This window comes from Xiphophorus couchianus, chromosome 20 (genome assembly GCF_001444195.1).
Source record: "Xiphophorus couchianus chromosome 20, X_couchianus-1.0, whole genome shotgun sequence".
NCBI classification, from domain to species: domain Eukaryota; kingdom Metazoa; phylum Chordata; class Actinopteri; order Cyprinodontiformes; family Poeciliidae; genus Xiphophorus; species Xiphophorus couchianus.
In genome coordinates, this window is record NC_040247.1 from 8,273,851 (window position 1) to 8,298,149 (window position 24,299).

General features: G+C 36.3%; 2 protein-coding genes across 4 annotated transcripts in view; one reads left to right on the plus strand and one right to left on the minus strand.

The window, feature by feature from the left end:
- Positions 1-21,493, plus strand: st3gal8 (ST3 beta-galactoside alpha-2,3-sialyltransferase 8). 2 transcript variants are annotated; one of them, XM_028002544.1, is made up of 10 exons: positions 1-103; positions 8,945-9,267; positions 10,492-10,640; positions 10,966-10,973; positions 11,123-11,261; positions 12,121-12,314; positions 12,398-12,577; positions 14,394-14,439; positions 15,288-15,407; positions 17,805-21,493. In XM_028002544.1, exons 2-10 carry the CDS (start codon positions 9,132-9,134, stop codon positions 17,970-17,972), a joined length of 1,140 nt encoding a protein of 379 aa, XP_027858345.1. In that variant the 5' UTR covers positions 1-103; positions 8,945-9,131; the 3' UTR covers positions 17,973-21,493. The 2 variants fall into 2 exon arrangements, with proteins under 2 accessions (XP_027858345.1, XP_027858346.1); XM_028002545.1 differs by lacking the exon at positions 10,966-10,973 and having other exon boundaries at positions 10,492-10,639.
- Positions 20,927-24,299, minus strand: part of unm_sa1614 (un-named sa1614) — a 21,985-nt gene continuing 18,612 nt past the window's right edge. For both annotated transcript variants that reach the window (XM_028002542.1, XM_028002543.1), the window contains exon 28: positions 20,927-24,171. In XM_028002542.1, coding sequence (XP_027858343.1) covers positions 24,097-24,171 — 75 coding nt within the window. In that variant the 3' untranslated portion in view covers positions 20,927-24,096. The remainder of the gene's footprint in view (positions 24,172-24,299) is intronic.

Consider the following 24,299-nt stretch of genomic DNA (forward strand, 5'->3'; position numbering starts at 1 on the left):
GGAGCCTCTGCTGTGCATCATAATGCCATCAGCACAGCGGTTTCACAAAGAGACGAAGTAAAAAACCCTGTGGCCTGCACCGCTACTTCTGCTGCCGCTACATGTAAGTTTCTCATTCTCGGTGTGTTCCCACCAGGTTTTCAAGAATCTTGTCGACTGTTTGGTTGGACCTAAAAAAATGTCTGTACTCGCACTCAGCGGTTGTTTTTATTTGTTGAATGTGTCGCAGTGTGATGGTGACTCAGGCGAGCAACTTTCGAGCAAGTTTTTCTTGGATTTATTTTTATAATTTTTTTTAATCCAAAGTTTTGGTTAGTACCTGATGGTTTTCTTGCTCTTTGTGGTATTTGGTTGTTGTTTTGTGTATTTGGGTTACCAAAGGATGGGAGTGGGTGAGACCGACAAGAAAGAAAAGTAGTGTGCGGAGGAGGACACAATACTTTGGAGACTTGGTCTGCACTTTCTTCACCAACTGTCTGTCAAATTAGTTCGCAGGGTCGTAGCAGCAATTTTACAGTTTCCCATGGGAAAACGGCTACTTGCCCAAGTATGTGTTAGGTGCATTTCACTGCCGAAAGTCTTTCTATTTAACATGCAGGTGCATCCCAAAAAATTACAATATCGTCGAATTTTGTTTATGTACGTATTTCAGTTTAAATCCATCCATCCATCCATCCATCCGTATTTCAGTTTAAATGTTAAACTCATTCATAATGTAGACACATTACACTTGGTGATATACCTCAAGAATTGATTTCTTATTTTTTTATAAAGTTCGACCACATTCAAAATTTCACCTTCTTAGGAAAGTATAGTGTAAGAACGACTAAAAAATGTTTAGATTCAGAAATGTTGCGACCTACATAATTATAAAGAAGATTGTCATTTTAACCCTCCGACAAGTCCTTAAAAAAGACTCATTGGAGGGTTTATCTAAGCCTTTTAACAGAAAGGTAAGTGGAAGCAAAAAGTCTGATGGAAAAGAAAGCAACAAGTATTGAATTCAGTTTATTTGTTTAACACCTCTCCACAGAAAATGGCTTTTGATGACACAAAAAACAAACTGATCCAGTTCATATCCAGAAGAAACAAATTCGATATAATTCAAATGCAGGGATAGATTCAAATTCAGTCAAGGGTTTCTATTTATTAGATATTCCAGTCAATTTATATTGACAATTAATGACATGTTATTTATCAAAGCAAATGCAGCCAGTTGCATCAAATTATTCATTTTGCAGCATTCTCCCAATAAAGTGTGTGGAAATGGAGGACAGATGATTTTATTGAGTAATTCACTTTCCCTGTGTTAAAACAGTCTTGAAGTAGATGGTGTCAGAAACATTTTACTTGGATGTTAATGGCTACCTTGGCTATCTTAGTTTGTCATGTCGAGCAACTGTCTCCATCATGGATTTAACTTTTAACTAATTTGACTGCAAGATCTCCTTCTGCCACTGCTCACCCTTGGAAAACATTAGAGCTGGTAACTGCTAAGGAGCCTGTACCTAAGGAAATGGTACCTCTAGTAGAGGTTTTCTCTGAAATGTATTTATAATCATTTCTATTTAAGATGGCTCTCACCCAATGTCATATGTCTCATTCATCAGTGTAATACAAGCATCTGCATTCTGTACAATATCTGGAGTTTTTAAAGAATTTTGTTGAAAAGGCTCATAGTTCTGGTTCAATGTATCAAAGCTATGTCCTGATTTATGTCATCCATCTTATAAAATTTTGAAAAAGGCCTTCTATGAAAAAAGGCTCTTTCTTTTTCTTAGACTCTACTCAATTTTGCTTCCTTGAGTGGGCACAAGTCTTCAGAAGTCCTTTTTTTTTTACATTACTGTGACATATTAACTTCAAATACAGTGACTTAAAACTCTTGCAAAGATGGTAAATCCCAATGTAAAATAAATTCATCATACAAAATATTTAATCAAGAACTGGCAGCCGACACATGGAGTCATGTTTTCACTGTAACAAATTCATTACAGCATTTTAAAAATTATTTTTACTTTGAGGTGAGATGATGATTTTTCCTCATAGTCAGTATTGAAATATTAGTCGACAATGACTAATATTCTAGTATGACTTATGTCGAATTGAATAGAAATTATCTTTGTTCCTCAGTGGGAACATTCAGGTGTGTCGGTAGCAAAGTGTCAGGCAAATGTTTTATTGTAGTCCAGCAATATTTTGAGATCACCATTTGTTCTTATTTTTTTGTTGTTGCAATAATAAGGAATTCCTAATTGTCTGAAATGAGCTGGATAAAGCAGCTTTTACTTTCTCACTGTGTGCTTCTGTGGTAGAGGTTTTTCAGATCACTCAAGCATTGGATTGTAGAAGTGCTAACCTTTAGGTAGAGCGAACATCAGGTACTTGTAAGGTTGAAACCACTTCCTCTATTTGCTGTTGAAAACTTATTGCTCTCTATGATGTTGCCGATTGAAGGTTCACCAGAATTCCAGCTGCACACACAGACTGACGGATCAATCTCTGAGGTCTGCTTTGAGCCATTTAACAAGATGTAGTGTTTAAAAGTTTCAAATTTTCATGGTCTTCACAGCCACAGCTTATTATTTAAACATTATGAGGCTTAGCTTAATTTATTGGCTAGCTAATAACTGCAGCTGTCAAAAATACATTATTTACATAATTTATTTCACTGCATGGTTTGATAGTCTTGCTGCTAAGTAGATTGCTACTTACTGAAACAGTTGTAATCAACTGTGCTGATCTTTCAAGCAAATATCAGTAGAAAATATTGAGACGCTGCATTTCCTGTGGCTGTAACTTCAAAAGGTGCTTGAATGGAAGGCAAAAAAAGCACTGGAAAGTGTTAGACATGGTTTTAAAAGGGGATGATGTCTCAGTGGAAAAAGCAGGAGTATTTTCTTTGTACCCTTTTCAGCTTTTTATTGCTTTCCAAGTGTTTTGTGACGATTGGAAACAACACTAAATAGTGTTGAAATTGCAGAAAAAGGGAGAGAGAGGTTTTGCGCTTGGTCTTAAACATCTAAGAATGTGAATTTGGTGAGATTGGAAATGACCTAATTATCTGCATGTTTTCCAGGCATGATTTTCTGTGTTGACATCTGGCAAAATATTTGGTGACAGACTAAATCCTAACCTTTGCTATTTTCTGCTTGTGGAAAATTTTGTAACCAACTGAAGTGATTTGGATTGCATGATATCTATGTAAACCCAAATGAAAGTTAAGTCTCTGCAAGTCATTTACTGAGTTGTATGAAAAATAAAAGGCAAAATAATAAAGAAAAGTCTTTGTGGACAGTTATATCATAAAGCAATAACTTCCCATATTGCTTTATGATAAAAGCTAAAAATATCATCAGTGTGCTGTTAAGTTTGAGCAGGTTATGTATTGATCATTTAAAAAATAATTCTTAAAAGGTTCATCTTTCAAGTGTGAGGTTTATCAGGACTTGATCTAAAAAATGTTTTGGTCATAAAATTAGGCAAATTTAAATGAACAGCCCACATGTAGTTGCTGAACAAAAATTATGCCACCCTGCCAAAGCAACGAGTGAAAGCTGAACATTATTTTGGAGTCTATCATTCTACAAGTTTAAAAATATTCAAGCCAGCTGCCAGGAGCAGAGTGAACGTCCCAGCGAGTTCACCCCGAGCAACTGGAAAATATCCAAGAGCTACATCTCAGACTCTCTGTTAGCATGTTAAAAGTTGAGGCACATGACAATTGGGGCAGGAAAAGACAGAAAAAACAATGACTTGTTCTGCATGGATGTCAGAAGAACAGTGTTTGGCTTCTTTTTTTCTTTAGGAAAAAAATGTTGCAGAACAGCTTGGGTGTGCATAGTTTTGTCTGAGCTAGCATCTAAAGAAGCTAATGCAGAAGATTATTACTTCAGGGTCTAGCTAGAAGAAGCACAACAAATAAGCAGAACATGTGAGAGAGGACTTGTAAAATTTTGTCACATGCATTAGCACTAAAAACTGAAACCAAAGATCTGTGTCAGACTAATTGTGCCGAAAGATGATTTCCTCCACTTCAGTTTAAAAAAAAAAAATCTAAATAACTAATCACATTGACTATCAAGGAACCTTTTTTGTGTTTCCCCTTTTATGTATTTTGTGTGAGGTTCACAGCAAGAACACTTTCAGTGAGCTGTGACAAAAGATTTGCATGTCTTTATGATTATGACTAATTAGTCTAACAAAGCAGAGCCATAAACGTGCTGTTAGACATGAACTGTGTTGTCTTGTAGACTTTGTGAGATGGATGAGATTATTGATACTTACACTGTGCGGGTAATAAGGATAAAATAAGTTGTGGCAATTGAAGCCTCATTATTTTGAAATGTCAAAAATATTGAGGGTATTTTGTCTGTCATGCTTCTTCGTCTTCTTTGAAACTTTGGTTAGAACAGTTGTAGCTTTTTTCCACTTTAACTTGAATAGAATTGACTGTTAAAAATTTCTAGAACGATTATTTAAACTTTCTATGATTACTTGACATTTTTGGTCTCGTCTATAAATCCTTCCAATTTAATTTTTTTTTTCCTGTGTCATAGTCTTGCTATATTTGATTTGGTAACAATTGTACTTGGTATCATGGAAAGACAACTTAGTCTGCAGTATTGTTCAGTGAGTTCTCTGAGTATGTAATTAAAGGTCCTGTGTTTGATGCATGGGGTTGAAACAAGACACTGAAGACACTTAATGTACAGATGGAGAGGCAGGTTGTGTCATCTGAGTCAGTACGTAGGCAGATGTAATTATAGAGGCCTTACTCTCAATCTTCACTACAGAAACAGATTGTTCAGACTCACTGTCTACTTCAACCAGGGTCATTTCTTTGGCCCACAACCACAGATTAGCCTCAGAAGTCTGAACTGACTGAAAGGCAACAAAAGGTCAGTCAGACAGAAATAAGATTCTATTTACAGAAAAAATGGCCACACCTCAAACTGTTATTTAAAGGAACATTTTGGTATGAATCTGTCAACTGTAGATGTTATCATTCTGGTCTTAAGTTTAGAGACACTCATCACCATCTTGAGTATCCTATTAATTTTGGACCTTTATTGATCTTACTTGAACAAGACATGCATTTGGTAAGGAGAAATGATAATATTTCAATACAACTTAAAAGCAAAATCCAGTATGTTTGATTTAGTGTATATTTTCTCTCATTCACACTTCGTTCGTCAAAATTCTAAATACAGCTCTAACCTGTGGTGAACCTCAAATGTCACCATTAATATCTGAAGTTAAGATTTCTGAGCAAACTGCAACAATACCACATGTTTTTTATGCACATTAGCAAGCTTATAGCATAATTTGAGATACATTTTAGATATTGATTTGGTTAGTTTCCTGGCACAGAACAGTTTTCTTTTGTTTGTTTTTTTTAATGTAGTCCAAATATCATCTGTGGGATAGAGGTTGGGAGGCATTTTGGAAGTTGGTTAGCCCTTTTTTTTGTTGTTTTTTTAATTTCAAAACTAGATTTTATTTGCTTTTGAGATCATTATCCTTTTGTATTGTCCAGACTGCCCCCATGCTTTAACCATTTATCTGTTGATAATGAAAATTAGGAAAACCTGGCACAGAGTTGCAGGTTCTGAAAAAACCTTTTAATCTTAAGGGACATTTTTTCGATTAAGTTATTAAAACTTGAACAATGTGCATTAGCAAAATTGGGTGTTCAAACTTAAAAATGATTTTTGAACAACAACAAAAAAAGAAAGTAGTTTTGGGAGGTTTAGATGAAATTTTCTGAGTGATGCAAGTCCCTCTTGTTTCCTCACATGAATGGTACACGTTTGTTTATATTTACAACATACCAAACTAAGTAAAGGAATTTTGAATGTTCATCTGATAAGTGATATCACTCTTCCTCTGTGCTGTTGCTGTTTTCCAGTTGATAACGTCAGGCCATAAGAGCAGCTGCTTTCTGTTCGCACATGAAAACCAAATGTAAGGGGCATGCAATAAGAAAGGAAAAAAACAAGAAACACTGGAGCTGTGGTTTCTCAGCACAGGAAACCATGTGACCTCTAACTCGCTCTCCTCCATGTCAGGCCCACTAATTCTAAAATAACATACAGACTGACTCAGCTGATGGTCATTATGACGCCCCTCTTCTTTCAACTCTTTCTGATAGGTGTGGCTTTTACAGGCTTCTAAATACATGTGTTTTCTACTCTGAGAGGAAATTGGTTGTCTAACCAGCTGCAGTGAAAGCTTTCTGCAAAAAAAATTGAGTTGTTGCTGCAGGATATGGAGTGACATGCCTCTTGTCTTTGAGGGACCTGCTTTGGCAGCAGATTAACGTAAAGACAACTGGAATGAGATCACGACTACACTGTCGGGCTGCATATTCAAGTTCTGCATTTAGCAGGACGGGGCTTATGCACCATTGCAAAGACCTTTGAACTTTCAGTTCTACCCAGAATAAAGAATCATGATGTGGACTTTGTCTAATTTGATCCCAAACCAAAATCAGTGAGTGGCCTGATTAAAACTGCTGAATGTGTAAGTCCTTGATTGTTACCGTTGATTTAAGGTATTAAAATGTTAACCTTCACTTTAGCTTTTAAAATGCCAGATATATCCCTGAATTTCCAATACAAAGTTTGAAATTACCTTTGGCTAACTGTCGAACTGCATAGTCCTCCATTATTTTGTTGACTTCTTATTTTTTTCAGTTTGTTCCCTATGGTTTTTGCTGAGCAGTCTAGGCAGTATGCTTTGACAAAACTGTACAGCACTTTGCACAGGGCAGTTAGTAGCCCTTCTAGAAGGAATTTATTCTCCTCTAAACTCTGACCAATTATTGCTTCTTCAGGGAAGGAAAACCAAATCTTCCTGTTGAGTATTTACAACTCAACAGGAAGATTTGTTTGTCATAACAAAAATATTTAATTTGGTTTTCTTTGGGGGGTGGGGAGGAGAGATTTCACTAGTTTGTTGGCACTCTGTATGAAAAATGTTAAGCTCAAAGATTATTTTTTTCCTGCTAATTTTTATCTATCAATTACTGTTAAGAACCTTGCATTATATTGTTTTGAAGGCATGAAAGCTGGTTAACTTACAGTATAGGTATAAAAAACATAAGTTGCATGCAACGACTAAAAAAAAGGGGACTTCAGTGGGCAAAGTTATTTTAACTTGCTTAGTTTTAAATAAATAGGTTATGTAGGTGAGTGCTTCCCAACATGGTCCAATAAGCACATGGGACCATGTTTATTTTAAATGCACGTTTTAGATGTTGCCCTTTTTTAACACGCATAATCCAGATGATAGAAACTCAGCAAAAGCCTGTTTATCAGCCATCAGTTAAAATCAGGTTTGCTGAAGCAGAGAAACCTCTAAAACATGAGGGTAAGTGTGCCTTGAGGACCACCGTTAGGGAAACGCAGATGAAAAACTGTTTTCCTAAGTGTGGACAGAGCCTGAATCAGTCAAAGACTCGTCTAAAACAGTAATCAGTGGGTGCCTGATGGCGGTGATTAAGAAGTTCTACATTTCCCAATTAGAGTGGAAATGGGAAGCTTTAACAAACATGACTGTGGTTGTATGTTTACCATTATGTGTTCTGACTTGAAGTTCTCGTTTAAATAAATGATGGGCATTGTGGTTTAGGGTGGAGATGCTCGGTAATCAGTGTTACCGAGCACTTTAAGATGGGAAGTGGCTTTTCTTCTCTTTTTTATTTTTGTTGCTATTACTTATTCCATGTATATTGTTCATAAATAATCAGTTTAACCCTTCTAGAGCTAAAGTTGCAGACTAAGCTTTGAAGTTAGACATCCACCTCTAACTGTAAAATTTTTAAAACTATTAGAGGATTAAATTTCACAAATGTAAACTCTTGCGAACATAACAAAGTTAGAGGCACACTGAAGTTAACAGCAGAGTGGAAGCTGAAACAGGAGTAGCTGAAACAAATCCAGATCTGATTGGTATTCACAGACCACGTTTGTCTGCAGGGAAACATTCCTGCTGGAGCAGAGCGAAGGTGATGTACAGGAGAAGAAGGAGGGGAGTTGGTGACTCCATTGTTCTCTAAAGATCAAGAACTTGGACTTTCCATGTATTTTCTAGTTTAACATTGTGGAACGTGTGTGTGTGTTGATATTAATGTATTGTTACAAACTCTTCTTTTGAATTACTATCATGGGTTTTTATTAAATCATTTTGAATATTGTAAGAGTTTTACTAGCTGGTTGAGCTCATGATGGATTTGACAAGTAGTTAAATTTTTACAAATTACTGCTTGAGATAATACTAAAGAGAGAATCCAATCAATTCTGTTTTTATTGGTCAGTTTGTCTTTTTCTCCTTCATAATTTGAGTCATAATAAAAAAATGTTCAAAGTTGTCAGAAATGTTAGTGAGAAATGTTTGAACATGAGTTCATCCTGTAATTTCTGATGTTTCACCATTCCTTTTTTTATATATATAAATAACCTCCTGAAATCCATATAAGAGATATAGTTTGTGGAAAAATAGCTACATGATTTGGACAACATTTGGCACACACAATATATTGCAAATATATTGGACATCTGAACAAAAATGTGCCTCATTAATATTGCAAAGAGCTGTTGGGAATACAATATGTTTTGCAAGGAATTCACACTTTGCTTGCCAATAATATGTTCAGCCTATTGATTAGTCTCACTGATGAAATTACTTGGAGGTGATACAGATGATGGTGCCAAAGAGAGATTGTAGAGCGTGGGAAATGAGACATGTTGGAAACTGGTATATTATTTCTCCTGATATCACTTGTCACTACAAATGCAGCCCTATTAAATGTTAGTAAATCATCCATAGACAAGAGTTCCTAAGCTACTGATGTTTAACTGCAGCAGTCCAATAGCTAACCAAAGTGTTTGCCCAAATATAATTTGAAGATTATGTTCATATTTTTGTCTGTCTGCAACAGATCATGTACCCACTGTGTAGAAAGCAGCACTGGACTCAAGCTTAATGGAAATAAAAAAGAGAGGAGAGACGACTGTAAAGAGAAAAATGTCCAGATGACAACGACTATGCTGACATAGCTAAACGATTTATCAGCTCATCAACACTTCCTTCCTCCTACTATCACCACCCCCATCGTCCGTCCGGCCATGTTGGTTAGGAGGAAGCTTTACGTTGTCGTGGCAATTGCTGTTGTTCTCCTCCTGATGCTCGCAAGCCACAGCATCTTGCCACTGTCAATAGCCCAACTCAACAGCAGAGCCACAGCCTCCAGCAGGGACACTGGTAAGAACTGTACAAATGAGTCTCTGCAATGGTAACAATATCAGTTGTGCATTCAGTATGAAATGTAATATGAAAGATTATCCCATTATTATATCAGTTAACTTGTTCTTGAAGCGTTGTATTATTAGAAGCCTTACCTTAGAAGTCCCCATCATGACTTAGTATCTGGGTGTGAGACTTTTTCATCCCACCTTGGTGGTATATTTTAATGTTGAACCATTGCTCTTACATCTTTCAGGCAGAGTCGAGTTGAAAAGTAGATGTGAAGTTGGGAGTAGCATTTTCTGTTTCCACAATACTAGAGTCATTTGTGCAAGGACAATGTTTTAGGACGTGACCAGTTGAGGAAGCTTCAAAAGTGGTTTGTTTGTGTGGTCGTACAGCAGAATTGCCCTGGTAATATATGTGGGGAGACCTGCAGTAGCTGTTCAGGGCATATGCATTAAACTGGAAGTTTTATCTGGTCATCTGAATGAAGAATACACTTCTGTCAATACTTCCAGGTTTTGAAGTGTTGTGGTTTTTTTATTTATTTATTTTTTGGTATCTTCTGAAAATGCGTCTACTGTCCAAGTCAGAATGGATTAGAAGGTTAGCAGGTAGTTTAAAATCTTTGCTGCTGTTTCTGGCTTTTGTAGATGGTGTTTGGTCGTTGTTCTTCCTAATAAATTTAGGAATTTCTTCCTATTCCTTATGGAAAAGGAAGACATGAGGAGCAGTATGAACCTAGATTGAATTGGAGAATTTACCATTCTGTGTAAATCAGCTAGATGGTTTTACATGAAAATCCCAGTGGATGTTGTCCATTCTGATGTTTAGTTAAAACCCAGAGTCTGGATGCTTAAATGCAGTAAATTACAAGTAACTGAACAGATGTGCCTAGTAAAGTGTCTAAATGGGTCTGGCGTCCTGTTATAAGCCAAAGGACCAAGAAGATCCACATTCAAGAGTCATACAGCTCAGACTCTGGTGAGGAGGAAAAGCTATGCAAGACTGAATGCTGTGGTGAATTATTGATGTCTTAGGATGAGAAGCTGTAAATGCTCTTTAACATAGTTGGTCCAGGTCAGATTTCATTAGCACAATACACTGGGATAAGACAGGAATCTCAGATGTTCGTATTCACAACATCTTATAGTCTGTTTTTCACAGAGATGTAAATCAGAGAGTTACCATTATGCATCATTTTCCTAAGTTTTTATTTTCAAACTTGTTTGGTTGCAGTGGTTAAACCAACAGTGGCCCCTGCTGTCCTGTCTCATCCCCCTCTTCCTCCCAGTACCATCTTCCCTGAGGCTGATGTAGAAGAGGAGGCGGAGAAGAAGGAAGACAATAAAAAGAAAGTCAAGAAGCACCCTGAAGATAACTTAAAGTAATTTTGTAACTAAGCATGTCACAATAAATCAATTAATCTCATGATAAATTAATAAGCTCAATAATTTTCATTTACCTAATTTGTTTTTCTCTTTTTTTGTCTCTCTTTCTTCCAAAAACTGGATGATATAATTCTACATTCTGGTGCTTTGGTCTCTACAAGCCCTGTTTTGCTTACCAACTTCATCATTTTATTTGTTGAAGTTGTTTTGTTTGTTTTATTTTTTATGTAACATGTTTTTCTGTTTTAAATGTTAATTAGAAATGAATGTTTACTGATCATTAGGAGGGTGCACTTGCATTATTATGCCATTACCACCACATTACCTAAAAATGGTCTCAGAACAACAATATTAGTGTTTATCATAATAACATCTGTGACAATTTATTATTGAGGAAAATTCATAGTGACAGGACTGTAGAGGCTGTGTCCTTTAATTCTCTGTCAGTTCCTGCATGACTCTGTATCTTCCTCTTTCAGGCCATGCAGTTGCTCAGATGGTTGTATTTCAGACCCCAAGGGGTCTATCTGGTTCAGCGGACGCTACAACCCCGAACAGCAACCTATCCTACATGCCAAGAACAACAACTTTGACCCTGATTCACTTGCATGGTGGCTGGTGAGGAGAAATTCTAGTTGAATCTTTGTGGATGTTACTATTCTGAGTTAAATGTTTCATAAATTAATTTGCATGTCTGAGGTTTGACTTAACCACCTGAACAGTTTCCTGTTTTGTTCAGTGTGCCTTCTAGCTTATCCTGTGGATGCTTCATCATTAAAATAACAAACTTGTTGTGTGTAGGCTGGAAAAGTCTGTAAATTGATAAACACAAGAACGTTTGTTTAATCATAGATGTAGAATTACCATTTGCTCAAATATATAGATTAAGTAACTCACAAAATTCTTCAAATATGAAGTTTGAAGAATATCAGCAATTATGGAAAGTCAGCTTTCATGTAGCTGTTTTCAGTATGTGGATGAAGAGGAACAACAGTGTAATTTATCTTAGAAGTCCTTGCACACTGCAAAACAGATGTAAAAAAAATGACAGGCTGGTATTAAAAAAGAAAATGAATGCAATAACAGTGCATAAAGTTTTGTAAAAATCTAAAGCAGTCCTAAAAATGTTTCTGGTTTCCTGTTATGGAAGCTGATATCTGCAGTGTGTTAATGGAGACAAATGTTTTCAGTCTTTTTCCTGCATTTATAGATTAAGTCTTGCTGCAGATACCATTAGTAGATTAAAAGGAGGAGGGGGGTAGTACCAAAGCTGCTAACATCATTACTCAGGTTTACAGAATGCAGTCTGTGGCAGAAACATAACTGGAAGAGGTTCACAGCAAAAAGTCCTTACAGTATTTTATTTTTTCTTATATTACTGTACATTCACTGTTTGTTTTCTTACAGCAGTCTGTAACCATTATATTCCTACTTTCTGGTCCTAAATTATTTACTACAGTTCTATTTTTTTCTACAGGGTCTTCAGCGGTCTGGTAATGATCAGAGTTTAGAGGAAGTGATGGAAAAAATGTTCCAGGTAATTTCCCCACCCACTGTGGACACCGGGCCAGTACACACACGTTGCCGTAAATGTGCAGTTGTTGGCAACTCGGGCAACCTGCGGGGGTCCGGGCTCGGCAAATTAATCGACTCGCACAGCTTCATAATTCGGTTTGTATGGCCAAGGTTGCACACAGATAAATGTAAATATACGGCCTCGGTTCTCAGTAGTCTTACTTCTGCTTCCTGCTTAGAATGAACAAGGCAGTGACTCGAGGTTTTGAGAAGGATGTTGGGAACAGGACGACACATCACTTCCTGTACCCAGAGAGTGCTGTGGATGTGGAACATGGAGTCAACCTCGTCCTGTTGCCATTCAAGCTGAGGGACCTGGAGTGGCTGACCAGTGCGTTGTCAACCGGCCATATCAGAATGTAAGACATTTAAATCATATTTTATAAGTTTGATTTATAATTTTCATACTTTTATTTTTGTTCAGTTTGATTTATAGCTTACAGCTAAACAAACCTCAAATTAAGTTTCTAGGAAAATTGGAACATTAAAAAGTGAAAATAATATATTTTTATTACAGAAATATTGGGTTTGCTTAACGTTTTACAGTTTATTCTCTCAATACTCCATTTTGTTTTCTACCATACTTTGTCCTCCAGCTGAACTTCCCATTAATGTTGCAGCATGGCTCAGTTGATTGATAACTTCCTTGTGGAGGGTGTTGATGAACAGCTGTCAAGTCAGCAGTCAAAAGGCAATAAAATGGCGAAAGCACAAAACTGTTCATAGTTATTCCATGTTTACTTTAAGCAACATTCTGTGGACTAATGGCACGGTGATATAAATTGTAATTGTAAAACAGCATAATCTACTGCAGTAAAATATACAGCACAAAGTATCATGGCCATAATATTTCTACAATAAACTATTTTTGTATTTGTCTTGGTTAATTAGTTATTATGCACTGTATGGACTTTAATGCCCCTTGACTTACTTTTAGAGCTCCTACTTAAACTTAAATTTATAAATGTCTGTAAAACCCATGCTATTTATTTCAGTGTTGACTAAAGGATATTTCTGAAATCCTGGTCTGTCAAGTGCCTTATATGCACAATAACTCTAATATTTTGTTCCTATTCTGAGATTCATTTGAGCTTTTAAAAGCTTAATTAACCTTCTTTGTGATTTAAAGCTCTCTTCTGTATTTAAGGGATTAAGTTGTAGCACATGAAGTATGGAAGAGTTTTTATAGAAGGTCTCACAATTGATTTCGCAAATCGACCGAATAAATCATGTGAACAGAACTACTGAAAGAGGCATTTGGACATAAAATGACCGTAACCAGACTGACATGTTAAGATATGATAGCTTGTTATAAATTAATTTATCTGCTAATGGAACTACTACTTTTCCATCAATGTTAATGAATCACTGACTTAAAACAAACTCCTGTCTCGCTGAAAAGTTGCTTTTAAGCTCATTTTATCATATTTCTAGTGTACAAAGATATTTGCACAAGAGATGGTGTAAAGCTATCATTCAGCTCCAGCTATAAATCTTTTAAGTTTTTACAATATTTTTAAAAATAGAAATTAGATAAACTTTGAATTTAATGTTGTTTTTTTCATAAACCACGTAATGTTTTATCAAACCACATTATGTTTGATCTACACAATGTGGTATAGACTATATACCTTATTTCTTTGTAAAGTTTAGATAAATATTCTGCATAAAGCAGTTGACAAATCAAATAGTTTTTGTTATCCATCAGCAAGGTCCATTTTTAAGCCATCATCTTGGCAAAATGGACACAGATCATTTAAACTAATTGGATCGCTGGTATGGACCCAACTTTTAGGCACAAACCCAACATTTTCAACAATGCTGATGTCTGAGCCTATTCCAAATTAAACACCCAGCAGAATTGTGCCAGAATCTTGATGATGGACACAAAGTATTTGGTTTCTTTTCAACTTGCTAGGCAATATGCATCCTAATATGATTGAGGTTAGACAATTTAGACATGCTGTAAAAAATACAGATGTTATACATCATGTAATCATTCTGCCCTGGAAAAAGAAAAGATAAAATTATTTAAAACTCCAATATATTGTTTTTCATCCCCGGGACGAGTGCATGTAAATTTCTGACCAGAATTATTCATTTGATTTTAAACATTTAAATACATAAATTGATAAAAGTAACTTAATGTTCACACAACCACTAATTGTGTTTCAGGACTTACATGAGGGTCAAAGACAGAGTGGGGGCTGATAAAGACAAGGTAAATAAACACTGAATTTCAGAATTTTTTCTTTTCTTTTCTCATTGATAATATATTTTGACCTGCAAGAGATGCTACTATGCAGGGAATTCAACAAAGCTGACTCCACCAAACCTCAATGCTCCACTTGGATAAGAGTTTTATCTTTTACCATTTTATCTTTGCAACATAACCAAGCTTAAATTTCGATCTACTATCCCTACCTCATCTATTGTCATGCAATATGGACCTTGACCAAAATAATGAGATCTAGAACTCAACCTCAGAGCTAGGTTGAGGAGCTGAAAGAAGAATTGGTGCTTCAGTAAAGGACTCAGTAAAGGTGAATCTGCCATTTGATTAGAATTGCTGTCTGGCACCTCCCTTTGCAAATATTCTGGACATGTGCCACTGAGGGAAGACTCCAAGGAAGAACCAGAACTCATTGGAGGGACTCTTTATCCTGTCTGGCCTGGGAATGCATTGAAATTCCCCAGAATGAGCCGGAGAATGTCGTGGGGGAGATGGATATCTGATGGATGCCTTCCTGGGTCAGTTACCTACACAACCCAATCTCAGATAAGTGGGAGACTATGGGTGGCTTTAACATGAGGCACAACAAAGTAGAAAAAAACACAGGTTCAGATTTGGTCCTGCTCCTAAAAGTTAGTTTTATTTCAATATATTCTGGAATACAGTTCATCACTGTATTCATCAGTACAGTGATGAGCTGTTCATCAATACAGTTCATCACTGTATCTTCACTGCTACAGAGGGCAACAGTGAAGAGACTATCAGTTTATCTAGTTTTTTTGTTTGTTTTTTCTTGGCCAGTCAGTTCTTATCATTGAAACCCTGTGTTTACGTAGGTTCTGGTGGTGAATCCAGTCTTCTTTAAGTATGTCCATGATCACTGGACAGAGCATCACGGTCGCTATCCGTCCACTGGCATGCTGGCAATCGTCTTTGCGCTGCACACATGTGACCAGGTAGGAAGAAAGCACAGCTATACGTTTACTTAATTTCACATATACTGTAAATGCTGGTTTATGTTCAGATTATAATTTATATCAGTCAAACCAAAGCCCAATCTTTTCTCAGATAAACTACAAACATTTTCAGTTGGTGTGAGATGCTTTAAACTGAGTTTTTTTTTCCTTTCCTTTCTTCACCCCATTTAGAAATTTGTTAAAATACCAAATTTTGGGAAGAAACTTGGCAAGTGATTTCCGCTTAGACCTGCTGCATTGCACAAAATAAAAGACATTTGAAATTGATTTCTTAGAAATTATTTTGTTTCTTCTGAGGTCTCAGTATGGAACAACTCAGTAAATTTGCATATCATTGACACAGTTCTCCTTAGTAATTTAATTCAAAAAGTGAAACCCAGATATTACGGTGACACAATGATACATTAGGTTTTTTTGTTTGGTTTTTTTTGTTAATCATTTTAGCTCTGGGTCACAGCTAATAAAACCCCACTTTTTTAAAATCTGAGTTTTACAGAAGACATGTAAAAGTTTTAATACAGAATTGTAAAGGTCATGTTGTATTTTAGAACATAAATTACCTTGCTAAATACAGTTAGGGCCAGAAATATTTGGACAGTGACACAAGTTTTGTTATTCTAGCTGTTTACAAAAACATGTTCAGAAATACAATTATATATATAATATGGGCTGAAAGTGCACACTCCCAGCTGCAATATGAGAGTTTCCACATCCAAATCGGAGAAAGGGTTTAGGAATCATAGCTCTGTAATGCATAGCCTCCTCTTTTTCAAGGGACCAAAAGTAATTGGACAATGGACTCTAAGGGCTGCAATTAACTCAGAAGGCGTCTCCCTCGTTAACCTGTAATCAATTAAGTAGTTAAAAGGTCTGGGGTTGATTCCAGGTGTGTGGTTTTGCATTTGGAAGCTGTTGCTGTGACCAGACAACATGCGGTCAAAGGAACTCTCAATTGAGGTGAAGCAGAACATCCTGAGGCTGAAAAAAAAGAAAAAATCCATCAGAGAGATAGCAGACATGCTTGGAGTAGCAAAATCAACAGTCGGGTACATTCTGAGAAAAAAGGAATTCACTGGTGAGCTTGGGAACTCAAAAAGGCCTGGGCGTCCACGGAAGACAACGGTGGTGGATGATCGCCGCATACTTTCTTTGGTGAAGAAGAACCCGTTCACAACATCAACTGAAGTCCAGATCAACCTGTACCAGAATGATGGGAAGAAAAAAGTTTGGAGAAGAAAGGGAACGGCACATGATCCAAAGCACACCATATCCTCTGTAAAACATGGTGGAGGCAACGTGATGGCATGGGCATGCATGGCTTTCAATGGCACTGGGTCACTTGTGTTTATTGATGACATAACAGCAGACAAGAGTAGCCGGATGAATTCTGAAGTGTACCGGGATATACCTTCAGCCCAGATTCAGCCAAATGCTGCAAAGTTGATCGGACGGCGCTTCACAGTACAGATGCAAGCATACAGCCAAAGCTACCCAGGAGTTCATGAGTGCAAAAAAGTGGAACATTCTGCAATGGCCAAGTCAATCACCAGATCTTAACCCAATTGAGCATGCATTTCACTTGCTCAAATCCAGACTTCGGACGGAAAGACCCACAAACAAGCAAGACCTGAAGGCTGCGGCTGTAAAGGCCTGGCAAAGCATTAAGAAGGAGGAAACCCAGCGTTTGGTGATGTCCATGGGTTCCAGACTTAAGGCAGTGATTGCCTCCAAAGGATTCGCAACAAAATATTGAAAAAAAACTATTTTGTTTGGGTTATGTTTATTTGTCCAATTACTTTTGAGCTCCTAAAATGTGGAGTGTTTGTAAAGAAATGTGTACAATTCCTACATTTTCTATCAGATATTTTTGTTCAACCCTTTAAATTAAACGTTACAATCTGGACTTGAATTCTGTTGTAGAGGTTTCATTTCAAATTCAATGCGGTGGCATGCAGAGCCCAACTCGCGAAAATTGTGTTACTGTCCAAATATTTCTGGCCCTAACTGTATGTAGACAAACTGAGGGGCCTCAAATGATCCTCTCAATGCCATGCTGCATTGAAGCAATAGTTTTTGCCTAAGGGGCTATAAAAAACTTCTCAGCAGACCTACATTTCTGAATTAAGAATCTGTATTTTCTCAGTCTTATTTAAATTTTCTGAGATGCGTCAGTTTGCTATGTAATGAATCAATATAGTCAAGTTTTAATTAACTGAAATAAATTAACCTTTTAGTGATATTTACAATTGCCATGTGCCACCAAAACATAACACAAATGTCAATCTAAATTATTTCATAAAATTTATTGGAAAAAATGTATATGTTCCTCAGACACCCAGATGTTGAATAATAATGATGCACTTTGTCCATTTTCAGGTGTCAGTGTTTGGTTATGGTGCTGATAAGCAGGGGAACTGGCATCACTACTGGGAGGAGAACCGCTACGCTGGAGCCTTCAGGAAGACTGGTGTTCACAGTGCTGATTTCGAGACAGAGGTCATCCACACACTCAACAAAGAGGGCAAGATCAAGCTCTACCCTTGACACTTACATGAAGACTGAAGGATCTGGTACTGAATAACCAAATCTGAGCCAGATGTGTGCTGCATATGTTTTTTTTCCAACATAGGAATAATGGGACCGTAATCAGATAGCTGTTTTTTCTCTTTTCTGATACCACTTTGCCTTCAGCAGCTTCCTTTTGGTTGCTGTTTTGCCTATTTTCAGTCACCAAGCATGAAAGTGAACTGACTTAACACAACAAACCTGCTGGGCAGCAAAGATGTATTTACAGACTTCTGCTGCTTCAAAGATGTTCATTTTGAACGATCAGCCTTCTTTGATCCCTTTACTAACTGTCCTGTCATTGGTGATTGATGCCATTGCCTACCATGCATTTTGCTCTGAATGGGAATCAACCACCAATTTTTTGTAACATAGACTTTTGTATTGGATTCTGTAGACACTACAAAGGGGTAACCTCTTTCTTTTTTTAAATTAAAAGCACTTTTTTAATGAGGAGGAAATGTTGGGTAATGGTAAGATGATCGCTTTGCTCGTTAACTACACACAAACATGGATAGATGTATTGGCACCTGTTGTTTGAATGAGTAAAAATCATGAAATAAATTAATCTTTGACTGCAGCAGTGTGATCTCACTCTGAAAGTTTAGAAAAATCCAACTTTTTCATTTGAGACATTATGTATTCACACTTTGGGGGTGAGAATCCCAGTCAAGAAATAAATAATTTTAACAAAATCAACCCAGCTGTGACCATTTTGCACAAACCCTTTTTGATTAAAAAACATGGTTTAGTCAAATCCCATATTTGACAAAGCTGGAGCAGCCAGACAGAGAGGGATTTTTGTGTTCATCTGGCCATGTGTTTTGAATCATTATCTTGCTGATAAACTCAGTGAAAATCCACTTTTAAATTAATGACAGATGGGAACAAATTAATGAAGAGGTGGAGTGTATGAACAATTAGCATTGCTACCAAGGTTCCCAGACTGTGTTCCTGGAGTGCTTGGAGAAAAGGCCCCCAGTAGAAACACACACATCCTTTACCATACCTAAAAGTTTCATTGAAGTGCTTTTCCACACCCCTGTCCTTTTTTTACACTGTCTATTGCAGGGAAAAAAAATCTCTTTTTCTCATCTGTCCAAAGCAGACAGTTCCAATTAATTCAAGCAGTTTAGCGAACTTTACTTGTTTACATTTGTGACAGTTATGCCCACATTAATTAATCCATGTGGCTATTTAAATTATTTTTTCTTAACCCTCCTGTGGTCTTGGCATGTTTAGGAGGAGCATGGTAAATGTCAGGTCAGACTGCAAGGGGAAAAGTGTCCCATTAGACTTTTAGTTCCCATAACCATATGAAATTATGCACAAACATGCCACAATAAAACATTAATTTATTTGAAAGATTTTTACTCACCTTTACCACAGGTGCCAATGAATGAATATTTCTAGGATTGTATCATTTATAATCCTTTCTTTTTAAGGTCCTTTAAAACCGTCCTCTATAGAAGCATGACTGGAAGAAAAATGGAGTCTGCATTTAGTTTTCTTTTTTTTTACTATAAACTCATCCTGGGATATTTTCTTTTTTATACACAGAGAATCAGATGAGCCTATATTTAGCCAACAGTCTGAATTTAACTAATTTAAACACCTTGCAGGGTTTCTGTTTATTTTTAACGGGATATTGTCTTCCAGTTGGTGGTCACAATCAGCAAAAGCAATGCCACAGTGTGACGGATGCCTTTTATTTAATGGGACATAAAACAGTATCATACTGCTGATACTACTAGTATCACAACTGATATGTTGCTATGTAATTATAGCAACATATCAGTTGTGTTTTGTGGAAGAACCCTGTTTTTCTTTCTTTAGTTGAGCCAAATGGAACTTCATGATTCTTCCCTGATCATGATGACAAACATGACGACCAACATAATTATGAAGATTTCCTAAATAAAACCTAACTAGTAACATGACATGTGGACTCAATGGATGACATAAAAATTAAGAACAGTTTGGGGAACGACCAAAAGACTCGCTAAAGAGGCACCGACCAGTTCAGCAGGCGGCAATGACAGCTGCTGCACCTGCACTGTGAATGTACAAAAACATTATCTGATGCTGATTGCCTTGTATAATCAACTGAATGTTTGCGTCTTGGTTTACACTATAATCACGGTTAGAGTCCCCTCAGTGCCGATATATCTGCATTCAACAGGTTTGTTGTTGTTGTTGCTGTTTTTTAGTCCTATTGAAAATGACTTATGATCGAAGGCCAACTAACAGTGATGGAGGATTAGAAAGTAGGTTGCATGTGCACATTAAAATAAATCTAATTGTGTTTTGTAAAAACGGCATTTAAATTCAAAGCTGCAATGGAAAACTGCCTGCATTTTACACTTTCTGTGATTAAGCAATACATTTTTGATGTTTTAGAAGATAAAATGGTAAATTTACACATTCTTTATTAATAAGACTAAGTAAAATCATTTGCTACTATTTGATTACAGGCACACTGATCCTTTGCAGGCTCAACTTGAGTGTAATTGAGTTTTGAATGTTTAAATGTTTATTTTTTACAATTGCTTTATTGAGAATGTTGAGATTTAAATCCATACATCAATGTGTAAAACTGCCCTGAGACTTATGCTGGCTGAGATGCTCCATCTGCTTCATATAACATTATTCTCCTTGAAAACATGACTTTTGTAGAAAACTTGAAAACATTGAAAGTTTACCCAAAGAGACAGCTTGTGGTCTTTATTCATTATCCTCTTTAAGACTTCAGAAATCCGCTGCCATTATTTTAATTATTTTGTTCGAAGCAGATGGAAAACTCAGAAATCATCGTAATGCTGGATATTCATCTGTAAGCTGTTGCTCTGTCACTTTTACCAGTTCATTCATTGTTTGGTTCATTCAGTCCCAAAAACTGCCTGAAATCTCAGTTTAATAAGAAACATCTGCTGTTTTTTTTTTAAATAAAAAAACAGCAGACTTTAACACTTTGCTTTGTCACAGAAAATTGCTGCCAATAAAGTGGGAAACGAGCTATTCTGGCAGTTTCCAGACACTTAATGACAGAGCAGCAGGGCCTGAGTATTACTTAACATCTGGATGCTATCTTTACTGCCAATATGTCAAGTTGTTGCAAACAATTATACCCTATTATACTTAGTGTTTTTGGTGCCTTTGAGTCCAAATTTCTGCTCCTCACTGCATTCTGGGAGTGAGAAGTTTATTTAAATAAAGGGGCATCTTCTAATGATCTTTTTTCCTTTCATAAAAGTCCATACAGGATGAACGGATTTAATCCAAAGGACCTGATTGTGTTTTCAGCTTTAATTAGGCTTTCTGTTCAGACTGAAATGGTCAGTGTTGGGTTTCCAGTCACTCACCAGTTTACGATCAGCAAGATCTAGATGCCAAACTGAGCACTGTGTTCAGCCAAAACCGCAGAAAACATGTACCCACCATCACTTTGACTTAAATAAAAACAAATGAAACCAAAATACAATTGGTTTTGTTCTTTTGGATAGTTTTGTTGCTGTTTTTACTGTGTGTTTTACACCATCATATTTGAATGTCTATCAAAATATTTTCATAATGTTGTTTTTCCACCTAAAATAATGTTACATGCTGAGTTAATATAACTTTTAAGAAGTTGACTTTTTTCTTGCATTCTTTTGTACATTTTTATTGGTTAATTACATTCATGGTTGAACATTTAAGCTTCAACTTTAATAAGACTTTGACTTAAAACTGGTAAACTAAGGAATTGTAAACAAACTGGTTTAAAACGTTTTTTCTTGGTAATTTTACAAGAGTATTTTTGTACAAATAAAGTGAAGTCGTGTAACCGTTTTTTTTTTTTTCTAATAATCAACAGGAGATCATAAAGTATATGTATATGTTTAATTCACACTATTGTTATGCAAGATGTCTCAACATTCTATCAAGCATTTCAGGACCGATTGCTGCTTTCAGTGCTCTTCACACTTATTGGTTCCACTAGTAATAATGTGAAAATAACACCATAATTTATAGCAGTAGTTATACTAGGAAATAAAGAGAAAAATCCAAGCATTTTGTGTACATTTATTAAGTGGGCAAAATACCATATATCATTCTTTACAAAATCATCAGTTGAGAAAGGAAGATAAAACAATTTCCAGTGTTTACTGTTGGAAAGCAGGAATAAATTGTATCATCCTGGCATTAGATGCTATCTGTATGCCGACTGGTTGTTTTGGAAGCATAGCAGGAAAAGAGGCTTTTCTGTCTGACCATAACGCATGCAAACATCTACTCTAAATGTTAAGTTTTTACTGAAATCATGTACTTCAGCTGGACTAAGATTTATCTGTTAGGCAGATAATATGTGGAAAGGCACCTCATAGATGGATTGGGTAAATCCAGGTATTAAGCCCTTGCACAACAACACTCACTTTTATGGGGGAAAAGTAAATGCTATGAGTTGAATGTCAATGGGACCTCTAGGATGATTGGCCCAATAAAAGAATAAAATGAGCAAATTGGAGGAGGAGCTGTGGTTCTGTGAGCTGACAAGAAACAGGATGCTACGTTATAGTATACGGGATCATTAACTCTTAAACTTTAACATGATAAACAAAAATGAGGACTGCCAGAAGACTGGAACAGGATATTAAATCCAACTGAAAAGGGTCAAAGGTCCTTCTGCCTGTATGGTCCAACATTGTAAATGTTACAGGAGAGTTGGTGCTGTCCTATTTGTACAAGGGGTTGTACAAACTTTTAACAGCAGGGGCGCCTGTGAGTATGGAGGGCGATGAATAAATAGTTCATTAACATCTTGACAAGGATCCTTGTGAAATTAGTTTGAATGTTACACTGTAAAGCTCCCTTTTTTTTAAAGCATATTTAAATGTTTTAGATGTTAAATTTTGTATGAGCAGACCATGTTGATAAGCATGTTCTGAATTAATCTATGCAGCCCAAACTACACAGAAAAATGTATTTGGGTAAGCAGTTCTTTTTTACACTTGAGTCATTCTATGGTTGAATTTTTACTTGACACTGAACTCGCAATAGCTTCTTATAGGTAATTTTTGCTTAACAAAGTAAATATTTCTAAGAGAATGGAGAAAAGATGTCAATTTTTTTAATATTATAAACATGTCTAAACAAGCTACAGGAAGAGTCATTAAAAATAAATAAAACATTGACACATTCACTTGTGTGTGCTGTTAAACACCAACAATTTTTCTTTTTTTATATATATCAAATAAAAACACAGTAACCTTTACAGTACATTTTAACCATTGCTTGGTCTTTGTAAGCTATTTTTTTTTTTATTAAAAATAACTTTTAATTGAAAAATCAATCCTCTCATCATCCAGTGGTGCTTTTTTCAACATCTTAGTTCCGCAACTCATCACTTGTCTATGGAGAAAAATAGTTTACTTGTTCTTTAAGGAAAAATAATAACATTTTTGTTTCAACTAAACACTGAGTTAAGTGGCAGCATAGAGTGCTTCTCATTTTACCAAACCTGTAAATAAAGAAAGCTGAGTTTCTATTTCTGTGTTGATGACTGGTTTCAACTGAATTTAGAGCTTTGGTCTTCAGTATCCAGGAGTCCTTGGGAAGAGGAGTTTAAATTGTGGCAGCTTTTGCTGGTGTCCTACAGGCAACAAAAATCCAACAAAAGTAATTAATTTAAATGTCTCTTAAAAATGAAGAAAGCAGTTCATCCAAGTCTCAGAACAAAATCCTGCTGGGTGGCTGTCACTTGGTCTAACTTTCTGCCAAATGTGCGCTTGTTAGAATAATAAATAAATGTCCTATAAGTCATGAGTCATAGCTGATTGTTCAGCTTGGCAACACTCCCAGACTTCAGTCACATAAATAAAGTTTTCTGTCCAGAGCCGTCCATTATGTGCTCATAGTAAATCCAGACCTGAGGTTGTTATGGTTAGCTGGACCAAGATCTCAAGAACTTGCAGGATGCTAGACATCAGATCCAAAAGTCTGACCTGATCCAGTAAATGTTAGGTTTTACCACCTGGCCTGCTTCCTATGAGAGCCCAGTTCAGTTTCCATAAGTAGTGATGTGATCCGGATCTGTGCTGGCCTGAGGATCTGGATCGGGTTTACATCAATCAGAGAGCAGCTGGACGAAAGAGGCTGGAAACAAACCTCTTTGGTCTGGTTCATCTTCTATATAGCCATGCTATATAAAACACACAGAATAAAGACATTTACTGCAAGTAAGAATACCTGATTCAAAATTTTTTTTAATTGTAACAAAAATTCATGAGAATTTCTCACACCAGTTTCAGCCAATCAGAAAAAATAAAG